General features: G+C 40.8%; 1 protein-coding gene across 1 annotated transcript; it reads left to right on the top strand.

Annotated features, from left to right (window-relative positions):
- The first annotated feature begins 1,065 nt into the window (after positions 1-1,065).
- On the top strand, positions 1,066-19,005 carry LOC145454702 (uncharacterized). Its single transcript, XM_080332693.1, has 17 exons — positions 1,066-2,538; positions 4,710-5,480; positions 7,693-7,798; positions 7,859-7,920; positions 8,748-8,861; positions 9,537-9,671; positions 9,730-9,786; positions 12,654-12,759; positions 13,269-13,372; positions 13,814-13,961; positions 14,115-14,232; positions 14,290-14,400; positions 14,667-14,740; positions 15,717-15,891; positions 16,541-16,717; positions 17,502-17,626; positions 17,910-19,005. Exons 2-17 carry the CDS (start codon positions 5,389-5,391, stop codon positions 18,027-18,029), a joined length of 1,824 nt encoding a protein of 607 aa, XP_080188819.1. The 5' UTR covers positions 1,066-2,538; positions 4,710-5,388; the 3' UTR covers positions 18,030-19,005.
- Positions 19,006-22,597: the final 3,592 nt, after the last annotated feature.

The raw sequence follows: 22,597 nt of genomic DNA, 5'->3' as shown, positions 1-22,597 counted from the left end.
ATGGCCGGCGGGATACTGTTCCACACATCAGGTCCGGCATATTTGATGGAGCGATGATCTTTTCGGTCGATCATATGATATTTGGACGACGTGGACGCGCGTGTGTTGTACTTGTGCGCTTTTGATTCAGAGGTAAAGAAGTCATTGAAGTATTCGGGGCAACGACCGCAGTGAAACTGATACATAAACTTGGCGATTTCTAGTTTCCGCATATCTTCTATGTTTAGGACGCCGAATCTCTTCTGCAGCGACTTATTGGATTGGCAGCCAGGCCCCTTTGGGGCCCTAGCTATGATTCGGAGTACCAATGGTCAGATAAAGTTCCAGACACGAGCATAAATATGGTGTCGAATGAAGTAGCTTTGCATTAACTTATCATTGTTAGGAACAAGCGGCCTTGACGGATATTTCGGAGTGGTTCCATTGCCATGCTAACATATTGATTCATGTTTTCGGAATTAGCGTGACACTGGCCTTCGATTAAGACCAGTTTAATTAAATTTTAGCTCACGGGACGCCAGCTATAGGACTACCAATTACGCTGCTTTTAGCCGGCTGTGCAGCCTCATTTTGCCGCCCCCTTGGAGCCTGCCGCAGAGCCAGAACCGCCAAGCGGCTGCTACGCCACTGACCCCTAGACTGAATCAACTCAACTACCTAGGGCTACTTTATATAGAGAGTGTATCTACTAGTCCTGTTGTATTCTCATAATTGAGAATGCAGCTAAATTCAACTATGGGTATTTGAGGAAGAATTTATTTTTCGAGATACAGATAATAAAATCAATACATGCATGGACAGTGGACACTATAGTTTATATATTTATAAATCGCGCGTAGCGCGAAGACAATTTTTAGGTTACATTAATCTGCCCCCAAATAGTGTAATATTAATTGATTTTACGAAAATTTGGGAGGGGCCATCGCCCCTCGCTGGCTACGCCAGTGCCGTCAAGACTGAAGATATTGGAGTTGTCGGAATCGGCTAAAATCCGATATCGGTCAGGCTTTAGTTAATATAGCTCAGTGGTTTAAAAGCGTCTTTAGTCACGCTCTATGGGGCCGGTTTGGTAAAGTGTAAACAACTGAGGCCTATTCCGCGATATGTCGTACGTGAACGTAATTGGATAGATGTTAGATTAGATCTATAGCATGCGTGAATGGAATATGAGCTTGCGTGAGTTATTTAGTGATCTAATATGTTAAATTGGCGCTGACTAGACTTTGCCGCCATTCTGAAACATGCTATTCAAAGGCAGTACTCTGACAATAACATCGAACAGCTAATAAAATCATAGCAGCATAGAACGAATATATTCATTGGATAGAGGTGCATTAGATCTACAACATTTGGGGATATTAGCGTATGGAGGTTGTTTGGTGCTATATTTTTTGAATTCAAAGTGGGGGATGTAACGTGACCAGTTGCCATCATTTGGATTCGTTATTCACAATACATTGGTATCCGTATCCTTCTAAATATATACCTTCGATCGAATGACTACATCTATGAGTTGAAGGAAGATTTGATCTGCAACACGAGGGAATTTTTCAAAATCAAACATGCTACATCGACTAGACCTTCGAATAACTCTTGATGTTCGAATAAGTGAAGGAGTACATTGATTCACTATTGACATGCAAGTTGTTTTGTTGTTGAATTTTTTAAATTTAAAATTAGCATATCATTGGAACTTGTTGCTTTGCCTTTGCATCACAATGAACAATGCTTTCCAAAGTATTCCATGGACTGTATTTTCAAGTTATTCATTAAATTATAGCACGCAGGGCCAGGGGATAGTGAAAACTGAAAAGTATGACCTGTAACTAGACGGCAGATGTTAAAATGCCTGCCCGAAGAAATCCAATCTACAGACACCAAAACACTTATATCTTTTTAAGTTGTAAAATATCTGGTATTCTTTGCGATTGTTTTAGGGTCAGTGCCTTGACCAAGAAAAGATTGTATATTCGGAATCAGTTGGAAAATGGCTCTCGTATAAAACAGGTTTTAGTGAGTAATGATTGCCAGCACTAAGATTAACAAATATTCTAAGGTTGAAACCTCACTACTGTATTTTATTCAGAACCTTCATGCTTGATATTCTGATTCTAGTTTTTGTAGCCCAGTAATGTATTCTTTGAATAGAATCAAGGAATCTTTCGCACAAGTGAAGAATCTCATTTATTGTCAATGGTTTTACCTGGAATGTGGAAGACCCTGGAAGTAGGAGTGATGAATTTATTCTTCCCATGGAATCAGAGGCAAGCAGATGAACAGTGCTGCACAGCAGCGGTTTAAAAGTGATTTTCAGTGTGTTTCATAGTCAGAAAGTCCTTCAGATATTTAGTAGAAATCCAAGTTGCATTCATAGTTTTTATCACAAATGTCCACAGAATTTAGTTTGTGATGTTTTCTTGTGTATTCTCCTGAAACATGATTTTCATCTGCAGGGTTGGTGCATATTAGTTACTTCTGCGACTGGTGCCTCCAATAATATTGTTGTCACAGCAATATCCACAGCGTCAATTTTGTTATGTAAGTTCCATTTTCAGAATCTATGTTATAACATAGTTATTATGGCTATCTCCATTGACGTAATAAAGCGAAGAAGTCGGCTATCAATAGCAGTAGTTCCTGACATTGGCAATCTGAACCTCTGAATGACGTCTTGTCCAGACAACTAGAAAAGTGTCAGCTTTTCCAAATTGATAAATATTAGAATTTTGGCAAATTAGACTAGAACTTGGAAATTGAATCAAGTTCATTTCCTATCAAATCAATCTTAAGCAAGAGAATGGCAAATGTCTGTACACTGTACAGCCTCATTTCGCACTATTCAGTTCTATAGCATTTTCAGGAAAACCAGAAATTAGATTAGAATTAAGATGAGAGCATAGAAACATTTCACAAATTAGATTAAAATTTGATTACAATAATTTCGCTTTAATTAGACTACTAGATCTCCTTGATCAAATCTGGTGTTGTGGTGCTATTGGGAGTCTAAAAAATAAAAAATGTAATGTCTTCAGATTTCACTCTCATACCTGACTGACATGCTGTATCCAATCTGAAAAATAGTGAAGCAATCTTTTTCAATTACAAAATTGTCAAAACTTTCAATAGTAGCCTAGCTAGCTTATAAAATCAAAATCAGGTCAGAACTACATGAGCTCCTTGGGAGGCAACTTATTAATGGTAGGTCTGGGGAGGTAACTTATGATTTATAGACTTAGTTTTCTAACTGATTGGTGACCAAACTTAAATTAAACTGAAATTCGGATCCATCAGGTTTAATGAGTAATGAAAAAAGACAGGCACTTCTTCGATGGCAGTCAGAGATCGGAAAGTGTTCATCATGATCACCAATGAATGTTTCCCATGAACACGAACAAAAATTTATAAACGTCAAAATAAATTGTTTTTTATTGTGCCTTTGGAGAGACTGATATTAGGGTTGGGGTGGGGGAAAGGGAGATTGGAAATGGGTTAGGGTATCCAAGATTACGTTTGGAGTTAGGGGGATTGGAGGTGGGTTAGGGTCAAAGTTGGGGTAGGGTATCCCAAGATTAGGGTTGGGGAGAGTGGAATTATAAATTTTTGTTCGTGTTCATGGAAAACATTCATTGGTGATCATGGTGAACACTTTTCGATCTCTGACTGTCATCGAAGAAGTGCCAAAAGACAATGCAATGTGATCGCCGCATCTCGAGGCATTTGTGGGATTATTTGCTCGGGAGTGATGACCGACTCTAGGTAAGACTGTCACTGATATTGTAGTTTGTGGAGTCCCTTATCATGAGAAATTTACGAAATCAATCTCCAAATCAGATCAGTTCCGCTGCTCATGCAGAACGTCCAAGCGTACGGTACATACTCACGATCTAGCGCACGTAAAATCTGATCTTGTCAGGTCACCGCTGCCGATATCAAATCCCAGGAGAGTGTAGGCAAACCTTGCACTGCGTGTCGGATTTGTTTGTCATTAGTCGCGTTCGGAAGAGCCTTCTAACCTCAGCCATTATCGTTACGAGTACGAGAGGCGTGCCTTTGGGCGATGAATACGTCTCGTATGTGTTCGATCGTAAGTGAACAGAGCGTTGATGCGTAGCGTGAAAACGGACAATCCCGCGTTTGTTGCGTCCCTACCGTTGCGAGACGAGTGAAGAGGCAGAACTGAATGATGGGAGGCTGATTGGTTTTGGTCATAGCGTAGGCTTGCGTTCGAAGCTATCTTGGTTATTTCAGGCTGAAAGCGACTCTGACCTCGCGAGTAATCCCGCTGAAAAGTCACGCCACACAATCGGGTAGATTTGCGTCACGGATCAAATACAATTCACATCGCTATTCGGTTGGCGATACGTTATTGCATGAAATATTCATCAATGGAGAATCGCGGCGTTATAATTGTTCTTTAGATTTAATGACGTCGTCTGTGTAAGCTTCTCCAGGTCAGAAGAATCGATAAAGTGTCGGTCGACCCGCCTTATTCATAACACATTCGCATTCTACTCTATCCGTCTGTCGTTTGGGTTGCGTTATCCGTGCCAATGCTGATATATCTCAAATCTAAATTCCCCGCTTCGTCACGCGAAATATCGCAACGGGAATATGGAGGCGCCTATTATTAGATGAAATCGTTGTCACGGAAGCGGAACATTGCTCACGCACACCGTCAATGTTTAACTTATCAGCGATTTTATTCGAAGATACTCTCGAGGTCGGCTAACAGCGGCTCCACACATCCGTTTTGGCAACGTTGCCTGAATTCGCGCGTATTGACAGGGAATATTCGAGCCGTGGACTGATATTCAGGAGAATGACAGTGACTTGAAGCTAGTATGTTGTATCTCAAGCCTAGCCTGTGTTCTTGTGGTGTTATAATATGATGAAAATTTAAATAAAATGACGGATTGACTGCGTGTCAGCTTGGTGACGTAACGTAGCCCGGGAAAATACCACGGCGGGGAATATTACCGATTTAAATATGCGACATGACATCGAGGTCGTAATCAGTTACGCGACATCAATTTTTGGTCGCCTTGGGTGCATCAAAAGCTGGTCAACGCCAAAAATCGTTCTTTCTGTCTGTCGCGCGTGACCTCAAAAACGATTGTTGGCTTTCGGAGTTTGATTTGAGGGCGGCGACCGCACGCCAGCCACCATATCCAAACATTAACCCTCCAGTCGCGTTCATTGTCGTGTTTACGCAGAGCTGCAGACGAGCGCGGCATGTCCCCGTGTGTCGCTATAACTTGACAAGTGTCAGCGGAAAAGATCCAGGTTTATGAATATATTATTCAATTGTATACTGAAATTGCGAACATCCAAGAGTATCTTGTATCTATTTTGTTAGTCGGTAGCGTAAAGCTAGTTTGTGACGACAAGATGTCGATCAAGCGAGGGGTTCTCGTGAAAGAGAAAAGTGAAGACGGGATGACGCAGAGTTTGAGGAAGCTCTGCCTCGAATCAAAGTCTGGGTGAGTCGCGGGATCACGGACGTAGAAATAGCAGAACGCATGCGAAACGACTTATAAGTGAATACAACCTACTTGAATGCAACGGTAAAATAGAACGAGAAGGTTACCTCTAGTCTTCAGGGGCGATAAAGATATGTTGAGTTTACTAAGGGGGCGATGAGTCCAAAATGCTGTAAAGAAGACGCACGCACACTGAACGTGGCATTCTCCAATCCTCATGTAGCTGACCATAGACAACAAGTGCTAACAATAACAAACCGACAACTATCGCGTGTCAATTTAGTCAGCAGCGCAAAAGGCTTCTGCAGCGGATCTCGCTCGCCTCGAGGCATGTCGACATTTGAGATGCAGCCTGATTGACGCACGTTGTGGCTCCTAATTACAGACGGGCTTGTGGCGGAGATCGGGATGACCCTCAAATAAATGAAATGAAAGCCAGCGTCAGAGCTTAGTGTTGTGAAGAATTCCGCTGTCGTTTGGTTCCGCTTGGCCTGGACATATTTGTGTTTCTTGTTGCTCTGACGCAAATGCGTGGGTGTGCGCGCGTGAGTGTGGAATACGTCACGTTGGCGCGTGCGTGAGAATGCAACGCAGTGCGTGTGCGTGCGTGCGTGGTTTCGTGCGATGCGCTTGTTTTGCGACGCGATTGTAAAACGTGAAACGTCGCTATTGTGGATGAGATGAAAGAATGTTGAGATTTTTGCTATGTGGAGATATCAAGGCAGATGGCTTTTGTTAGTTTTGCTTTGGTTTCAACACATTCGTGGATCTGCCAAGTCAAAGCTCTTTCACTTTTTAACCGTAGTTATGTTTGTCAGCGCTACAGGCTACACGTTAGCCTTGTGACGTCGATCGTGGTCGCATAAGGCTTATTCAAGGCTTTAACCTGATTCCAATGTGCGCCGACTTGACTATTTCTTTCCCATTCGGGTTTATTTCGCCAGGATCACAGTCTTCAACTGTATAGCGCCGTATCTCCAAGACCCTTCCTATTTCTCGTTGCTTGAAGATCTAATTTTAGTCGCGCTTCCGCGATGCGTCATGCTCTCGCAATTACGGGCCATAATGACTTTTGGCCAGCGATATTCTCAAGGAAAAATGAATAACGCGAGACTGGCTCCAGGCTGACGCTTGTGTTGTGTTGGAATTTGCAGATCGTAAATTCAGGGCTAAGTATTCCTCCTGCAAGCGACTTTTTGATCAATCTCGATGGCGCAAGACGTTCGGAACGAGCGGTGAGTTGTGAACGGACAACAAACGACGCTGTGGACTCTACGTCATGCGGCGTCTTAGGATATGTTCGCAAACGTGACGCAAATCGCTTCATTTAACGAGATTAACACAAACGGAGGTTGCGTGGCAATGATCGGCCCGTGTCTTCTCAACCCTTTTGTTGAGTGTATTAAACTCCGCACGAATTTGTCTCGGATATGTTGACCAAATCTTGACGAAAACGTATATTGTAGTCTAGCGCAGCTGTAGCGACATGTCGGCTTCTAAAGTGGTTTACAATGGAAGAGGCCTAACATGTTCAGTTCATGTTCATTTTGAAACAAGCCCAAATGTTTTAGGCTGACACTCGTTTGGGGTATGTTGAAGCTGATAAAGGGGGCTCAGACACTTGGATAGATTTGAATAGATCATTGTATATCAATTGGTTATTGTATTGAACTGTAGGCTATGTCAATTCTCTATTAGTAGCTGGTGATCAACCCTGATTAGTGTCGGCCGAGAATGTTGGGGTTTATTCCAATACAAGTAGCCTATGTCAATCAAAAGTATATTAAAGCCTTCCAAGAGTCTTTTAACCCAAGTTTTCGCCTGGTCGCAAAAATATAGATCCACCTCATTACACATCTGAATCATTACTACATAACACTGGTGCACAAAATGAAACACACGCCAACAACAGCGTTACAACAACAAAGCTGTATGATTATTTTCACTCGAGACAAAAATACTGCAATGCATATATATTTACTGTAAATCAGACGAACTTCAACTATATGAGCCGGTGTGTCCAGTGAACGTTGGGGTTTCCTGTAAAACCGGCTTAAAAACCACTGTCTTCTAGGCCTAGTTTTGTCTAAAAACTCTAACTGTTAATTGCAAGTAAAATAAGTCTTAAAAATAGCCATAGAATAGACCTAGGTAGTGCAAATACTGTCCTAGATGTGATGTTGCATTCTGACATGATACATGGTGATTTCAGCTCGATCCAACTGAACGATCAAATGGACGTGGAACGTCAACACTCTCCCCAATCTTCCTGCAGCATAGACGACAGACAGACCAACTCACCACAGACCACAAGTCAGGTAGGTTTGTAAGATATCTGATCTTGACAGCCAGTGATTCATTTGTCGCTGCGTTTTCAGGCACCGCACTCAATGGCGATAGAGCAGAGGAAGGAAAAATATGTGATGATTGCGGATCAAAAGTGAGTTGAACTCTTGCTTGGGAAACTAGATCAGTCTAGTTTTAGTCTAGTTAGATTCGTTAGTGTAAAATCTCGGCGATGTTATGCTGATCTTATTTGTGCACTGTTTCTGTTCTATTAATTTAATTCGAATCTAATTTCTGGTATTTCTGGCAATGCTATAGGAGAACTGTACTGCGAAACATTCTAAGCTTGTATATAAACATTTTCCATTCCCGAGCTTATGATAATCTACTCTGATTTGATATAAGTTGAATTTAATTTCTGTTGTATTTCCTTGTAACTGGAATCAAATTCAATTTGCAAGTTTTTGCGAGATCAGTAATTCTAATTCTACTCTAATTTGTAAAATAACTATGTAGGTTAGGTTAGGTATCATTCTAATTCAAATCTACTTTGAAAAAACTGTGGCTATAATCCTATTTGCAATCTTGTTTGGAAATATAACTACGTCTCATTCTAATTCTAATTTAATCAGAAGAAAACTAGGTATCATTCTAATTAATTATTTGGAACAAAAACTATAGATATTCTAATTATAATCTAATTAAAAAAAACAAGTATCCATTCTAATCTAATTTGAAAATAAAACTAGGTATCATTCTAATTTTAACGTAATTGGGAAAAACTGTATGTATCCTTTCAAATTATTATCTAACTTAAAAAGGAAACTGTGTAATGTAATTTGGAAAAAACTAGGTGCTAATTCTAAGGTGATTTGGAAAAAGAGACTGCTGTGTATCTATCATGCTCATTGTAATTTACGGTAATTTGAGAAAGTGAACCATTTTCTAGTTGCGCAACAATTTGTGTTCTTTTATTGCCAGCTCTGCCATTACGAATAACTCCGCAAATGCGACATCGGTGTCGGGGGGATCGCCTGCTGCGAAACATACCGAACCTTTGCCTGAAGTGCGACAAATTGTTCTCTACAGCGAGGGGTGAGCAGTAGGGCTGTTCGGAAATAACTTGTTTCTTCACATTTTATTTGCGCTCTATACCATTGTTAAAAACCGCTACACACCAATTTTGGCTAATTCCAACCTATTTCAGGCAAACCTACCTGTATAGAGTAACAAATTTGTTACTTTATTGAAAAAAATGATTTTCCTCAAATTCTTCCTGGTAACCCCATGGAATTGTCAAGTTGTCAAATAAATCAGTGCACAGCAAATTTGTCTCAATTCCAACCTGTTGAAGCAAAGTTGTTGGAATTCAAATTTTGGATTAAAATAAATAGTATTTACGGTGAGAAATTATTTAAATATATATCAATTATAGAACTACCCACCGTAGATACTATAGGCGCTGGGTACAGGGTTGTAACCAAGTCGCAAGTCAATTTGTCTTTATAGTTTTGACTCAAGTCGAGTCATTTTCCATTCGCTACCGAGTCCAAGTCAGGTAGCAATGGGTCAAGTCATAGCGTTATGACTCCAGTCCAAGTCAGTATTTACTGTCCGGTATCTAGTTTGAATCAGGTTCAACTTACTTAGTCTGTGGTCTCGAGAACAAGTCGAACCAACAAGAAATTGCGAGTCGAGTCATTCCAACCCTAGTGAGGTGCGATCGCCTGCGTGGCCGAGGGGTAGTTTCAATATGAAATTGTGTTTCAGGCACGTTTTACATCACACAGTCCCGGTCAGTAAAGACGGGCATCTCATGCCACCCTCTCCGGCCCACACTCCCCAACCCTCTGCCGCCTCAGATAACGAACCCCCTGTCAGAGCTCTGGTCGTCTACAATGAAAAGTAATTGTTTTTCATCATAGACTTTGAAGTTGTACTTTACATTTTTTGTCTTTTACAGGGGGGAGGTTCAGGACCCGATTATTCAATACGTCCCGAATCAAGCCAGGGAAGAAAGGTTTGTAGTATGTAGGGCAAGGGGTGTGTGAGAATAGGCATTACTTAAGTAGAGGGAATGTTGTGCCTTTCCACTCGAATACAAGTAGCATACTTGAAAAATTAGACTACCGGTACTACTTGGAGTAAAATGCCTAATTCTAGTCTAATTTGTGAAATGCTTCTCTGCTCTCAGTTGATTTCTGATTTAATTTCTGGTTTTCCTGAAAATGCTTCAGGAGAACTGTATCGTGTGAAACGAGCCAAGCTCATTGTGAAGACATTTTTCATTTTTATGAGAATGAGTATCAACGATGATTTGATATAGACTGAACTTGAATATTCAATTTGAAGAGCTTCTTGGAGGTACAGAACTTCAATATACAATTGAATAGTAGTAGTGTCAGCCGAAAATATTCGGGTTCATTTCAGTATGAATATACTATTCAATAATTTTCAATTTCCAATTTTTCGCGAATTCTGTAATTCTCATTGTACGGTGATACCGAAAAAAAACTTTGATATACTAATAATCTTCAATAGACCATTGAAAAATAGAATGACATTGAAATTTAGCAGGATATTTCCAGCTGACACTCGTCAGGGTAAACCTAGTTTCTGCCAACAGAAGGAGTTCGTGTGCCATCTAAAAATAGCATATTGAGCTTAAACTATCTCTTGGCCTTGATTATGCCAAATTTCATGTCTATGACGTCATATTTTGTGATGCAATTGTTGATATGTAAGTGGTTTGAATTCAATTTTCTACTTCAGTTTCTGGCGAGTCTCAGCCGGAAATTATTTCAATATTGATATATTATTCAAATGCAGAATTGTATTTGATTCAGTTCGATATTGAAGTGTAAGTAATCTTAAAACCTACTTAATTAATCTGAAGAAGTATTTTGTTAGTGAGCAGTGAGCACCTAGTGCAGGGGTCACCAACACGAGGTCATATTCTGCCGCCGGTGACCTGCTTTGAGATTTCGGAAGTACCCTTGGTAAAGCATTTTATAAAACCATAAACCGGGATAACTTTTGACGATTTTTCACAATTTCGCTCTATATTTTGGAAATGCTAGAGTGCACGGGAGGCAAGTTTCGTGTTTTTCTGGGGTTATGGACCAAAGAATAAAATTAACTAATCCAAAATCTTCATGGTCATAAATGAGTACCGTATTTTTGCAAATTATCCTTGTTACAAGTTACCCCGGCATGTGGGGTAACTTTGGACAATGTAGTATTTCTGTATGTCTTTTACACTTTGTTGTTTATGAAACCTATTAAATGAGGCTTATTTGGTAAGAGTGGATGAGAGCAGTGGCTAAAAATAGAACACAATATTACACGTCTGGTCTATTGCATGGTTTCTACCTAATCCCACCCTTAAAAATTGAAAATTGAAATGAAAACTTGAGCCGTTTATGAAGGCTTATGCCCCCTTATCTCAATTTCCCCTTGTGTTTTCCCCAATTGGGACTTATAAATAACATATGGTGATAAGGTTATCCCACTAGCGGTGTCAGCAAACATGAAGCTTGTTACCGTTATTTATTGCTGATTTCAAATATTTTCCTTTTCTTTAAAATATGCACTTTCCCTTTCCTATGTCCTCTGATGGATATATTTTGTCGTAATTTATGCCATATTCAGTAGACGCATCTTTGAGAGTATGTGATAAGTTTTTGAAGTAGCTTCCACCCGCTTACAGTCTCTCAGCTTATTGCATACCCATGTTTTCATATTTTGGCAAACTCTTAATCTATTAACCTTCTCATTCCATTTAAAAAGCCATCAGGCAGGTCACAACGAATATAGTTGACGATACACTTTGACACAGATCAAGGAGCATCTTTCCAGAGGTCTAAATAGCACATTTTCAACTGTCCAAAGTTACTCCGTTCTGGTAGAATTTGACAGGGTAACTTTAAACATCACATTTTCTTACATTGATCAAGGGTGAGCCCGCTGAGATTTTTGCCTTGGATTAAGGCTATTTAAAGGTATCTGCTGCCAAGTTTTGAATCTATGACTCACTGTCTATGTTTATTTTAAGAATTTCAACAACCATCAATTTTGATGAAATCAACCCTGCTATTAATTTATTAATGTTGGGTCAAGTTTATCTGGTAGTGAAATGAATCCACCTGTTACTGAGACTACTTGTAGTACTGTTGCCTCATGAAAAAGAATTGGACATCCAGCAGCAACCCTTTTCATCAATAACCATCCAAATGTTTTACTGCCTAGTTCCTAAAGTCACCCCGGCTTACGGTACTGAAATTGATTTCAGTTTAAAAATATTGCTCTTGTTCAAAATAAGCTATTCTATCTGCCCAACGTCACTATTCCTCACTATCTGATACAGAATTAGCACTCCATCGAGGAAAAATTAGCTGTTATGAATAGGCAGGCATATTACCTTGAAGTGCAGGGGCCCAGAAACTGCCAAAACCAAGAGGCTTGGAGAACGACTCTAGGCTTACCCACAAGATTATGCTTTACGAGGACCGATAGCTTTCCAGCAAATATCGTGTCTATAAGCAACCCCAATATCGATTCTTTCGTCGCTGAAAAGTATTGTCAGGTATCGTGCGCGGCTCAAACTTCAAATTAGAATGAAAGCGATTATCAAGATATGTTTTTCATAAAATATTATTTCTTTTGTGACAACTATGCCCGTTGCCCATGTTAGACAGCGCGGCGTTGTACTGACGTAAAGTTCTAAAAACGTGGTTGTTGAGCTGTGTGGCCTCATTTTTTTCGATATTTAATTCATGCGGCCCGCGACCTCTACAAAATTTGAAAAGTGGCCCGCGACCTGTTTTGAGTTGGCGACCCCTGACTTGGTGTAATCTTGAAGCAAATGAAGAAATGTGATTGTTTCAGTTCTATCATGAAGGAGGAATCTTATCCAATCACTTGCGGCAACAGCAAAGGTGAAATCTTCTGGAAGAAATTCATCTGTCCGGGTATCAACGCTAAGTGCGTCAAAGTGAGTTGTTGCATCACAATTAGGGCTGGCATAATCGAGTTTCGATCCTGAATTGAGTATGAGACGTCAAGTCGAGTATTAAAGTGCAAGTCAGAATAGTATGAATGATGTGGAAAGTTCAAATATGCAAATTTTATGCGGCAACAAAGATAATTCGGTGTTTTTTCGACCGTGCCAATTGCATTGAAGTTTGTGACAATGCTGTGGGCTGAGCCGATATGTCATTTTCACTAACTTTGTATTACGTGTTTTCTATGCTGAGATGCAACCAATTAAGGCTTCATGGCTTCCACCATGGAAAATAGGATTGAAAGTAGAATTCTCGTTGGCAAATCAACTAGAGTGACAAGGAACGTATCATTTCAGTAATCAATTCAATAATCTCTCGTTACTCGACATGAATCATTAGAACGAATACTCGATTTTGACTAGAGTACTCGAATCATTGTGCTCAGCCCTAGTCACCATGTGTCTTACACAATATAAATAACCCTTATATCCCGTTTCAGTGCAACGGCCAATGGCTGACCCCGAAAGAGTTTGTCCAGGAGGCTGGCAAAATGACGTTGAAGGATTGGAAACGAGCGATCAGGATCAACGGCACCATGCTCAGGTAGAGATGCCCCATCCCCAGCAGTCTTGGACACGGGAATCATTCTAGTTGTCTAATTACACTGTAATCTAATTTGTAAAATGTTTTTATGCTTTCATTTTGATTCTAATCTGTTTTCTGTTTTTCCTGAAAATGCTATATCCTGTATAGTGCGGAAGGGGCCAAACTTGCTGCATACCCATTTGTCATTTTGTTCACGAGAATGAACTAAGATTTGAAATGACCCGAACTTGATTCAATGGCCGAGATTCTAATCCAAATCTTATTGGAAAAAAGTGTCTAGCTATAATTCTAATCTAATCCAGAAAAAAAATCATACCTGTAATTCTAATTTATAAAAGCTGACAATTTTCTAGTTTCCCAAGTCTGCTGTGCTGACCACAGTGTAAGAAACACTCCCTGTAATGGGTCTTATAGCGACCATATTCCGTCTGTTGTCAGGAAAATGATCGAGAGCGGGGAGGTCGATTATTATCAGCACGACACGAATTGCTCGAATCAATGTCGGAGCAACAAAGGCCCAAGTCTGGACTCCACGCAAAGCCAGGGCTCTTTCAACCACTCGTTTGAAACGGACGGCCCAAAAGAAGTGAGTCGATGTCTTCACGAAGTCGCTGTTTTACAGCTTGTTTATTAAGGCTAGGCACCATAATGAGAGATACAGGAAGTGACTCTAATCCCTTGATTCTGAATCGAAGCACTCGGGTTTAACTGAAATGGTTGTGTTCTGTTTATGTTACAGCACACAATGGATGTGTCCTCATTGGAACGTAACAACTCTGAAGAAAGTCAAAACTATCTGGCAACTAAAAGGAATCCGATGCTGACCATTCAGAAACTATCGCAGGACAGCGGAAAAGGTTGATTCGTTTATTTGCTTGCGTGCTCGGAAAATAAATTTCTTTGATTGTTTGCAGGTGTGAGTTCGTTGGAACGATCCAGTTCGGAAGACTCAGGCTTGGCTCCCTCGCCCCAGTTAGATGGTGTTATCATGCGAGAATCCATAGCGACCGCAGACAGAATTCAAGGTAAGGCACTCATACATGTACAAAGTTATTTTAAATTGTCTACTACCTGCAGACGATTACCCCTGACGAGTATCAGCTGAAAATGTTCAGGTTATTTCAATATATAAATCAATTGTATATTCAAGTTCTGTACTTGCGAAATCTCGTTAAATATCTAATCAGAAAATAACAAGTTGTATGTATATCAATACCGGTATGCTATTCAATTTTATACATTGCTTCACGACTGGTATTGACTTTTAATCCGAATGTTGCTTGCAAATCAGATCTCCAGACGTTCTGGTCCGGAATCGTACGAAGCGATCTCTTTGATGAAGTCGCCCAAGAGATATTACAACAGGTTAGTGACAAGATGAGTAACAAAATACTACTTTTGTCGAGTTTTTTCTTACTTATTTAAGTGCTCATGTATTTAGAACAGCTTCCAGTCTACCTGAACAATTTTTGATGCAAAACTATATACTTTTTACACTAGATTTGTAAATGATAAAGGACTTATTGGATAGGTTTGCATCAATTTCATGAGTGAAATTTATCATGACGACTGAGTAAATATCCCCTGTGTGCGTGCGTGTCACAGTAACTGAATCTATTTTTGAAGATTTCACCTATTTGTAGCATCATCAGTAATCTTGCGTTCGTCAAGAAGATGTATCTTGCAATTTTGAAGATAGTCGACTCCTAACCGTCAAAAGTCTGCGATCCATCAACGAAATCTATCTTTCAAACTTACTTTTCTACCAGGGTTGTAAAGTAACCAAGTCGCAAGGTTCCGAGTCCCAAGTCAATTTGACTTCTATACTTTTGACTCGAGTCCAGTTTGAGTCTGAGAACAAAGCGCCAAGTCCGAGTCATAGTGTTGAGACTCGAGTCCAAGTCACAGAGTTTACTGTTCACTATTGAGAGGGGCTCAACTCACTTTTTGAACTCTTGGGTGATATAGAAGGCCTCGCATTCATAATATACTCGTCTTCTCACTATGAACCATTGAACATGTTTATTGAAACAGATGGGATATGGTTTATGTGGCTTTTATTCAAATATCGGTCCAACGTCTCGAGTCGTATGAGTTTAAGTCGAGTCCGTACCAATTGACTCATTTGAACGGAAAATTGCGAATCGAGTCGAGGGATTACAAGCCTGCTTTCCACTGACTCGAGTAGTTCGGACTTCTCTCTATAACTGCTGCTTCTACTTGCGGTCGAATAGATGTGTGCAGCGTTAGTTCTACTACAGCTGGAGCAGCGGCTCTGACTACCTCGGTAACCTCTAGTGATGTCACAAATGGTGATTGTGAAATACTTTTCTTCTGGCAGGTGTCCAGCATTCACTCGCGAGCCAAATCGTCTCCGATGGTTTCCGTGGAAGACGCCGTCACGTTGACAAACTTGGCCAACTCTCTCGAGCTCGTTCCCAACATTCTTCAGAAAACGGCCGCGCAAAAAGTCAACCTCGAACGACAGACGGAACACACAACGCACCTTATTCAAGGTACATGGAGTTTGTGCAGCTACCATTCTATTTGTGGTCTCATTTGAAAAAGCTGTGTAGCTAATTTTCTAGTTTGTCAATTTTTTTCAAATTGGATTAGTATTAGAATGATAACTGCACAGTTTCTTCCTAAATTAGACTACCATTAAAGTGATGAGATGACACAATTTTTTTTTCAAATTAGATTACAATTAGAATGATAGCTACAGTTTCTTTTTCAGATTAAGAATTGAATTAGAATGACAGCTACACAGCTTTTCAAATTAAGTTTGGAATTGAAATGATAGCTACACAGTTTTTCCAAATTAGCTTGGATTTAGAATTACTGCATTCGCTCAAACTGGGAAACTGAATTAAATTCCGAATACCACAAAAATCAAGCTCACTTTGCATCAAATTATAGTTGACTCTCGCAAGCGTAACAATGGCAAGTGTCTGCTCAGCAAGCTTAGCTCTTTTGCTCGATACGGTTCTCCTGTGGCATTTTTAGGAAAAGTAGAAATTGGATAAGAATTAAAATGAGAGTATGGAAACGTTCGACAATGTTGATTAGAATTAGATTACCAGCATTCCCCTACAATTAGTCTTATTAGACAACTAGAGTTATGTAGCATTCCCGTCTGCCTCTCATGCCGCGTCGCCGTTGCAGACCTCGAGCGCCAATTGGCGGAACAGAAGAAGTACGACCACGATTTGAAACGTAAATCGCAAGTCCTCGACACGGTGATGAAAGTGACGGCCAACGAGAAACGGAAAAGACCGAAAATGGTTCGGCTATATCGGCAGAAAGCTGTAGACCGACCAACCTCCAGTCAACATCAACAAGGTCAGTCGATTGTCAGACATTGGAACATGCGACACTATTAAGGACGTAAGTTGAGCAGGGTTGTAACCAAGTCACAAGGTTCCGAGTCACAAGTCAATCTCGCTTTATGGTTTTGACTCGAGCCAAGTCGAGCCATTTTCAATTCCCCACAGAGTTAATTCCGAGTCCAAGTCGGGGAGCAGAGGGTCGAGCCCGAGTCATTATCTTCACTTTTCACTTTCCAGTTCAGATCGTGGTCAACCCTAGCATTCATAATATACGAATTTCTTCAATCTTGAAAATTTCTGGCCCTTATTCAACAACAACAAATAATGTGATAACTTTACTATTCCTCGGAAGTAACAATGAAATGCCTGTCTTGGCTGTCCTAGTCTCGAGTCCAAGTCGAGTCAATACACAAATCGACTCCTACTGGATCATTTTTCGTATTTAGGAAATGACTCGAATCAAGTCACTCAAAAACGTAACGCATCACAACACTGCAGTTGAGCATGCGACACTTGACTATACGACAGCAGCCCTAACGTTAAATCACATGCTCGGTTCCAAGCCTCTTATAAGCTAGTGATAGTAGAAAGTTTTGGATATGAAAAAATGGTATTTGGTATATATACGATGGTAAATTCTATAATTTAGCTTTATACATATCCTAACCCCTACCTCAGCGTAACCCTTGATCTAACCCTAACTCTAAATTTATCCCAAATGCTCGAGTGTCGCATGGTCAATAATGTCTACGGACCCTCTGGGTCATCTGTGCTGACCAGTCTCATTTCTCTATTAGGAGGCAGTACGCAGAACGTGGTGCCCGTGTCCCGTATGGGTGGGTCAGATATCGCCACGGTGATGTCTAGCACTCTGATGAGGTATCCAGGCCAGGAGATATGGGCGACACCTTCTGTACTTCAGGTTGGTAGCATTATTCTTGTTGTCGGATTAGACTTATTAGATCGAAATGCCGGAATCTAGTTTGATAAAAAAAACTCTAATAGGTATCATTCTAATTCTAATGTAGTTTGGAAAAAGCTCATAATTTTAATTTTAGTGTAATTTGGAAAAGACTGTAGGTAACCTTCTAATTCTAATCTAGTTTGAAAAAAACTGTATAGGTATCATTCTTCTAATTCTTATGTAATATGGTAAAACTAACTGTAGCTATCATTCTAATTTCTAATTCGCCTCCTTCTCGCAGGTCACGGCATCAAATCACATCCCGGGGCACAACATGATCCTGCCCCTACCCCCTCACCTCTTACAGTCTTCGAGGGATCGCGTTCAATTCCAAACACATCAGGACTCGCTCAAGAAATGACGGGACGCTGCCTAGTGATTTCGTCACTGGTTGGTCCGTGGTCGTCGAGAGATTGTGACGTCATGAAAATACTGTGACGTGTGTCTCGTCCGTCATCCTGGAGATATCATTTGTCGCAAACAATGTCAGGACTAGGGCTGGGCAAAATCGAGTACTAAGCTTTGGGTCGAGTATAACTGATTAGAACTCCATAGTAGGACTGTTAAATGATTTACTTTATGCGACCACAAACAATATAACAACAGTTCTACATCACGTTAAAGATGATTTATTTTTTCGACCTATTTCACTGCACTTTGTGACAATGTGGATTGATCACGACTTGACAGAAATGACATTTCCAGTAACGAGTAGCTTTGCATTACATGTTTTGTATGTTGCAATACAACCGATCTCGGTTTACTGCCTTCCACAGTGGAAAATAGTATCAAAACTTCAATTTTCATTGATGAATTAACTCTTGGTACGATTTCAGTACTCGAAAAACATCTATCTCACTACTCAACTCGAAACATTAGTATGAATACTCGATTCAGATTCGAGTACTCGAATAGTTGTGCCCAGCCCTACTCGCGACTCCGAATATCGTTGCTGATGCTCTTTGTCATTTTCGTCCGGAAATAAGTTCCATTTCTTCTCATTTTCTTACCCCTCTTTATGGGCGACACCCATGTGCACTTCATTAGGGGTGAACCGTTTTCGAATTGCATTCAGTGATGCTATTTTTGTACCTGGTACATCGTTTGTTGACATTGAGATGGGTCATAAAACTGCCAGAGGGTTTCGCGCTGAAACGCCGCGTTGTAGCAACTTCGTCTTTCGCTTCCGTCCTCGGCAACTGTAATGATGTTCCGTGTGGGATGTCTTTCTACTTTTTTACATATCAACAAACATATATTTCGTAAGAATTTCGATTTGTGTTTTTGCGACACTTTTTCTGTACCTGTCCGATAATGTCGATTGGAAAACTGGACAATTCGCTTCATTGTTGCTGTCTTGAAGCCCGCTGATGTAGAGGCAGCTGATTTCTTGAGTAGGCGTTAGGTGAGACATTGAAACATGCGACATCAGGTGCGACCTCAAGACCGAACATTCTTTAGTTGCGAAGACGATCCACTTCGGGTCAGACAGTCTAGTCCAGTGGTTCCCAACGTGGGCGGTATTGCCCCCCAGGGGCATTCTAGGGGGCGATGGCGCGTTAAAACGGCTATATTGGTGTAAGGACTGCACCCTAAACCCGACAATTGGGGTGGGGGCCGAACTCAAAGGGGGCCCAAAATTATTTCGTGAATTAACATAAATTATAGAAATTCATACAATTTTTGAAAAAATTTTCGCGCTGGGCACGATTTACTAATTTCATAAACTTGATTTTGTGGTACCCGTCACCCAACAAAAATACGCATGATTTATGGAAATTGGAGATTTCGGCGTCGGCTATTACTGCGCCACGACGCACCAAGACATTTGAAGTTAGAGGCCATGTAACATGCGACTTCAAGAAGTGTGCCAGAACGATCAGCAGCGAGAAGACCTTGGCAGAAAAGGAATGCCCTTGTTCTGACCAAAAACTTCGATACATTTATGTTTAATTGTCCAGGCGCCTAAATGGCTGGCGTCGAATATTCCTGTCCTGGCGACCTTCACCCTACAGGACAAATTTCATCCCGCAAGGAAAAATTTATTTGCCAGTAAAGAAATACCAATTTGAAATCATGTGCGTCTTTTTGTTTAGTATACGTTTTGACGATTTCCATATCTTCTGACATTCGAGTCGTCGTTATCCGATGTGTCCGCTGCTCAGGTCAGCTCTGAAATGTCATGCTCGGACGAGTCAACAGATAAAATGTTGGAGGGTGTATCGCAAAGAGGATGCGATATGCTATTTGACGACCAAGGTCGATCGTTCTTACACCAGGAAGAAGAAAAAAATGCCTGATTTCTTTGGAGATGCAAGAACCGCGCAAAATATATGCAGTGGCGGCTCGTCCTATAGGGCAACTGGGGCATTGCCCCACCTAAAATTCTGTTCAATAACAATTTAACCATTTATAGACGCACAGCGCTCAATATATACCGAGATCACAGCGAAACCCGCGTTCTTCTTGTGCTTTCGCTTGCAAATGCCCATACATAGAGAAGTCTCTGCGAAAATCGAATTCTCTTCTGTGTTTTCGCTTTGTGAATGCCTAACCGGGGCTTGCCCCGGTAGCGCTCATAACAAGCTTTCACTATCTATTCTCTCAAAGCCGCGCACAATTAAGAAACGGTGATATACTCTCTCCTATTCGTAAAATGGCCGAGCAACCGGGGCATATATGCCTGTCGCCCCTAAGGTGTGATGTAACAATCGTATCTATATCTGAACTCGGATACCGTGATATGCGTTGACGAGTCGACCTTTGCTGGTATAGGTCGATTTTGATGGTGTTTCACACCATGATAATTCTTGAAACTTGGTATGTCATGTCGTGATGGTGGTATTTAACACTGTCCTAAGTTTCAGGGTTTCTACTCAAAGTTTAGGGTAGTAATTCCGTTTCCAAAGTCGAGTGTGTGCTGATCCGTCATGTATCGCAAACATATTTCACGCAAAGCCGGTATTGGTCTCCATTAATTTTAACGATGCTCCTTAGCTAGATCCGTCATGAGCTTTTACATGGTATGTCTTGATTTTAGTATCGAACGCTGTGCCAAGTCTCAAGGTTGGCACTCAATGATTAGGGCAGCAATTTCGTTATCAAGTTCGAGTATGGTAGAGATGTGCGCTGATCTGACACTTAGCCCACCTAACGCATTGCGGATTTCACGCAAAAGCCGGTGTATCTGTGTTCCATACTGAGATAGGTGATGAGATGATGATATCATGAAACAGTTTACTAGCATCCTCGGTTTGCATTCAAATATTTAGTTTTATTTTATATTCTCCAATGTCAATTTCACCGTGGAATGGTGGCCTTCGGGCCATTTGCTCACAATTACAACCCCTGTCAAGCGCGATAGCTGTTTCGTTTTCGATGGCGGCTAACAGCTTATCGCTTGATCAGCCTATTCCTCAGTAAATTTTACGCAAAATTCGGCGTTGATCAATTCGTATTAATTTTGACAGCGTACCATACCGAAAACGGTCATGAGGCTACTTCTCGATGATTTCATGTAACAGTGTACCAAGTTTTCGGCTTTCATCCACGTATTTATTCGGTAATATATTTTCCGAAGGCGATTTTGCAGCAGACATATAGACAGTAGACACTATAGACCAGGGGTCGCCAACTCAAAATGGGTCGCGGGCCACTTTTCAAAATTCCTGGAGGCCGCGGGCCGCAAGACTTCAATATCGAGATTAAAATAGGCAGCGCAGTTTAACAACCACGTTTCATAATTCTACGTTAATACAATTATTACAATCATGTGCTCTCTAACATGGGCGACGGGCATAGTGACCACAAAAGAAATAATATTTTATTCTACAAACACAAATACAACAAAAAATATCATGATCATCAATTTCATTCTATTTTGAACTATGAGCTGCGCACGATACCTGACAACACTCTGTAGCAACTATAACAGGGGTGACCAACCTTTTTGCTATTCACGGCCACATTTCGATTACTCGTGTAGCTTGCGGCCGCATAATGAACTAAATGGGGCCAAATACCCACGTTAAACTGTTCATGTCCAAGTCCATTGCCGGTATACTCCGGACTAATCCATTTACTCATATCGGTGTACTATGCGCACCGAAATCGTGAGTAGTCATGTTATGAAGAGCCACAGGGGTTGGTTCTGTAGTCGCGCCAAGCGCGAAAATTTTTTCACTTTCATTAGTAAATTTTGTCAATAAATATTAGCATAGTTTGACATATTGCAATCAAATATTTATCCTTTCTCGGCCACTGTGATCAGATTCACCGGTAGGGTTGATGCAGCGGGTGTATTCGAAAACTCAGGGAAGTTAATAATGCGGTGCTGCATCTTTGTGTGCCAATTCTTATTACTCCCCTTTGTTGCATGCAATTATTTCTTGACCTCCCATCAGATTTGTCGGTATAGTGGGGATATAGCATATTTGATTCGCCCAAATGCAGACCTACTAGAAACAAATTTCATTCATGATGAGGAGAGCACGATTAAAAATTGTATTTCTTTATGGGGCACATGCATCATTTTCCTCTGCTGTTTGCGTCTGTACTGTGGGACTCAGATTACAAAGGACACTACTATATTGAAATCGAAAATTAACACGTATTGAACCGCGCCTAGCGCGAAGAAAATTTCAAGAATAAGTCTAACCTCTCATTAAGTAGGGAGTCAATTCGCAAGTTCAATTTGCATATTGACGGCCGCCAACACATTCTAATTGAATTAAGTGTCCACGGCCGTATACTTTTCCTTCTACTGCCGCAGATTGGCCACCCCTGGATTAAAGAATCGATATTGGGGGTTAGCTAGACACGGTAGCCTACTAGCTGGAAAACTATCTCCTCGTAAAGCATGATCTTTTGGAGAGCCCGAAATCGTTTTTCAAGCGCATCAGTCTCGGCAATGGTGGGCCATTGCACGTC

Source organism: Botryllus schlosseri, chromosome 13 (genome assembly GCF_051294905.1).
Source record: "Botryllus schlosseri isolate E-star chromosome 13, Bs_hap1, whole genome shotgun sequence".
Lineage (NCBI taxonomy): Eukaryota > Metazoa > Chordata > Ascidiacea > Stolidobranchia > Styelidae > Botryllus > Botryllus schlosseri.
Note: the sequence above shows the minus strand (reverse complement) of the source record. Positions and strands in the feature narration are given on the sequence as shown.

Coding starts and splice junctions, on each gene's coding strand:
- LOC145454702 (XM_080332693.1), top strand. CDS start 5,389: ATGTCGATCAAGCGAGGGGTTCTCGTGAAAGAGAAAAGTGAAGACGGG. Junction 12,760..13,268: donor TCAACGCTAAGTGCGTCAAA/GTGAGTTGTTGC, acceptor ATCCCGTTTCAG/TGCAACGGCCAATGGCTGAC. Junction 17,627..17,909: donor CGACACCTTCTGTACTTCAG/GTTGGTAGCATT, acceptor TCCTTCTCGCAG/GTCACGGCATCAAATCACAT.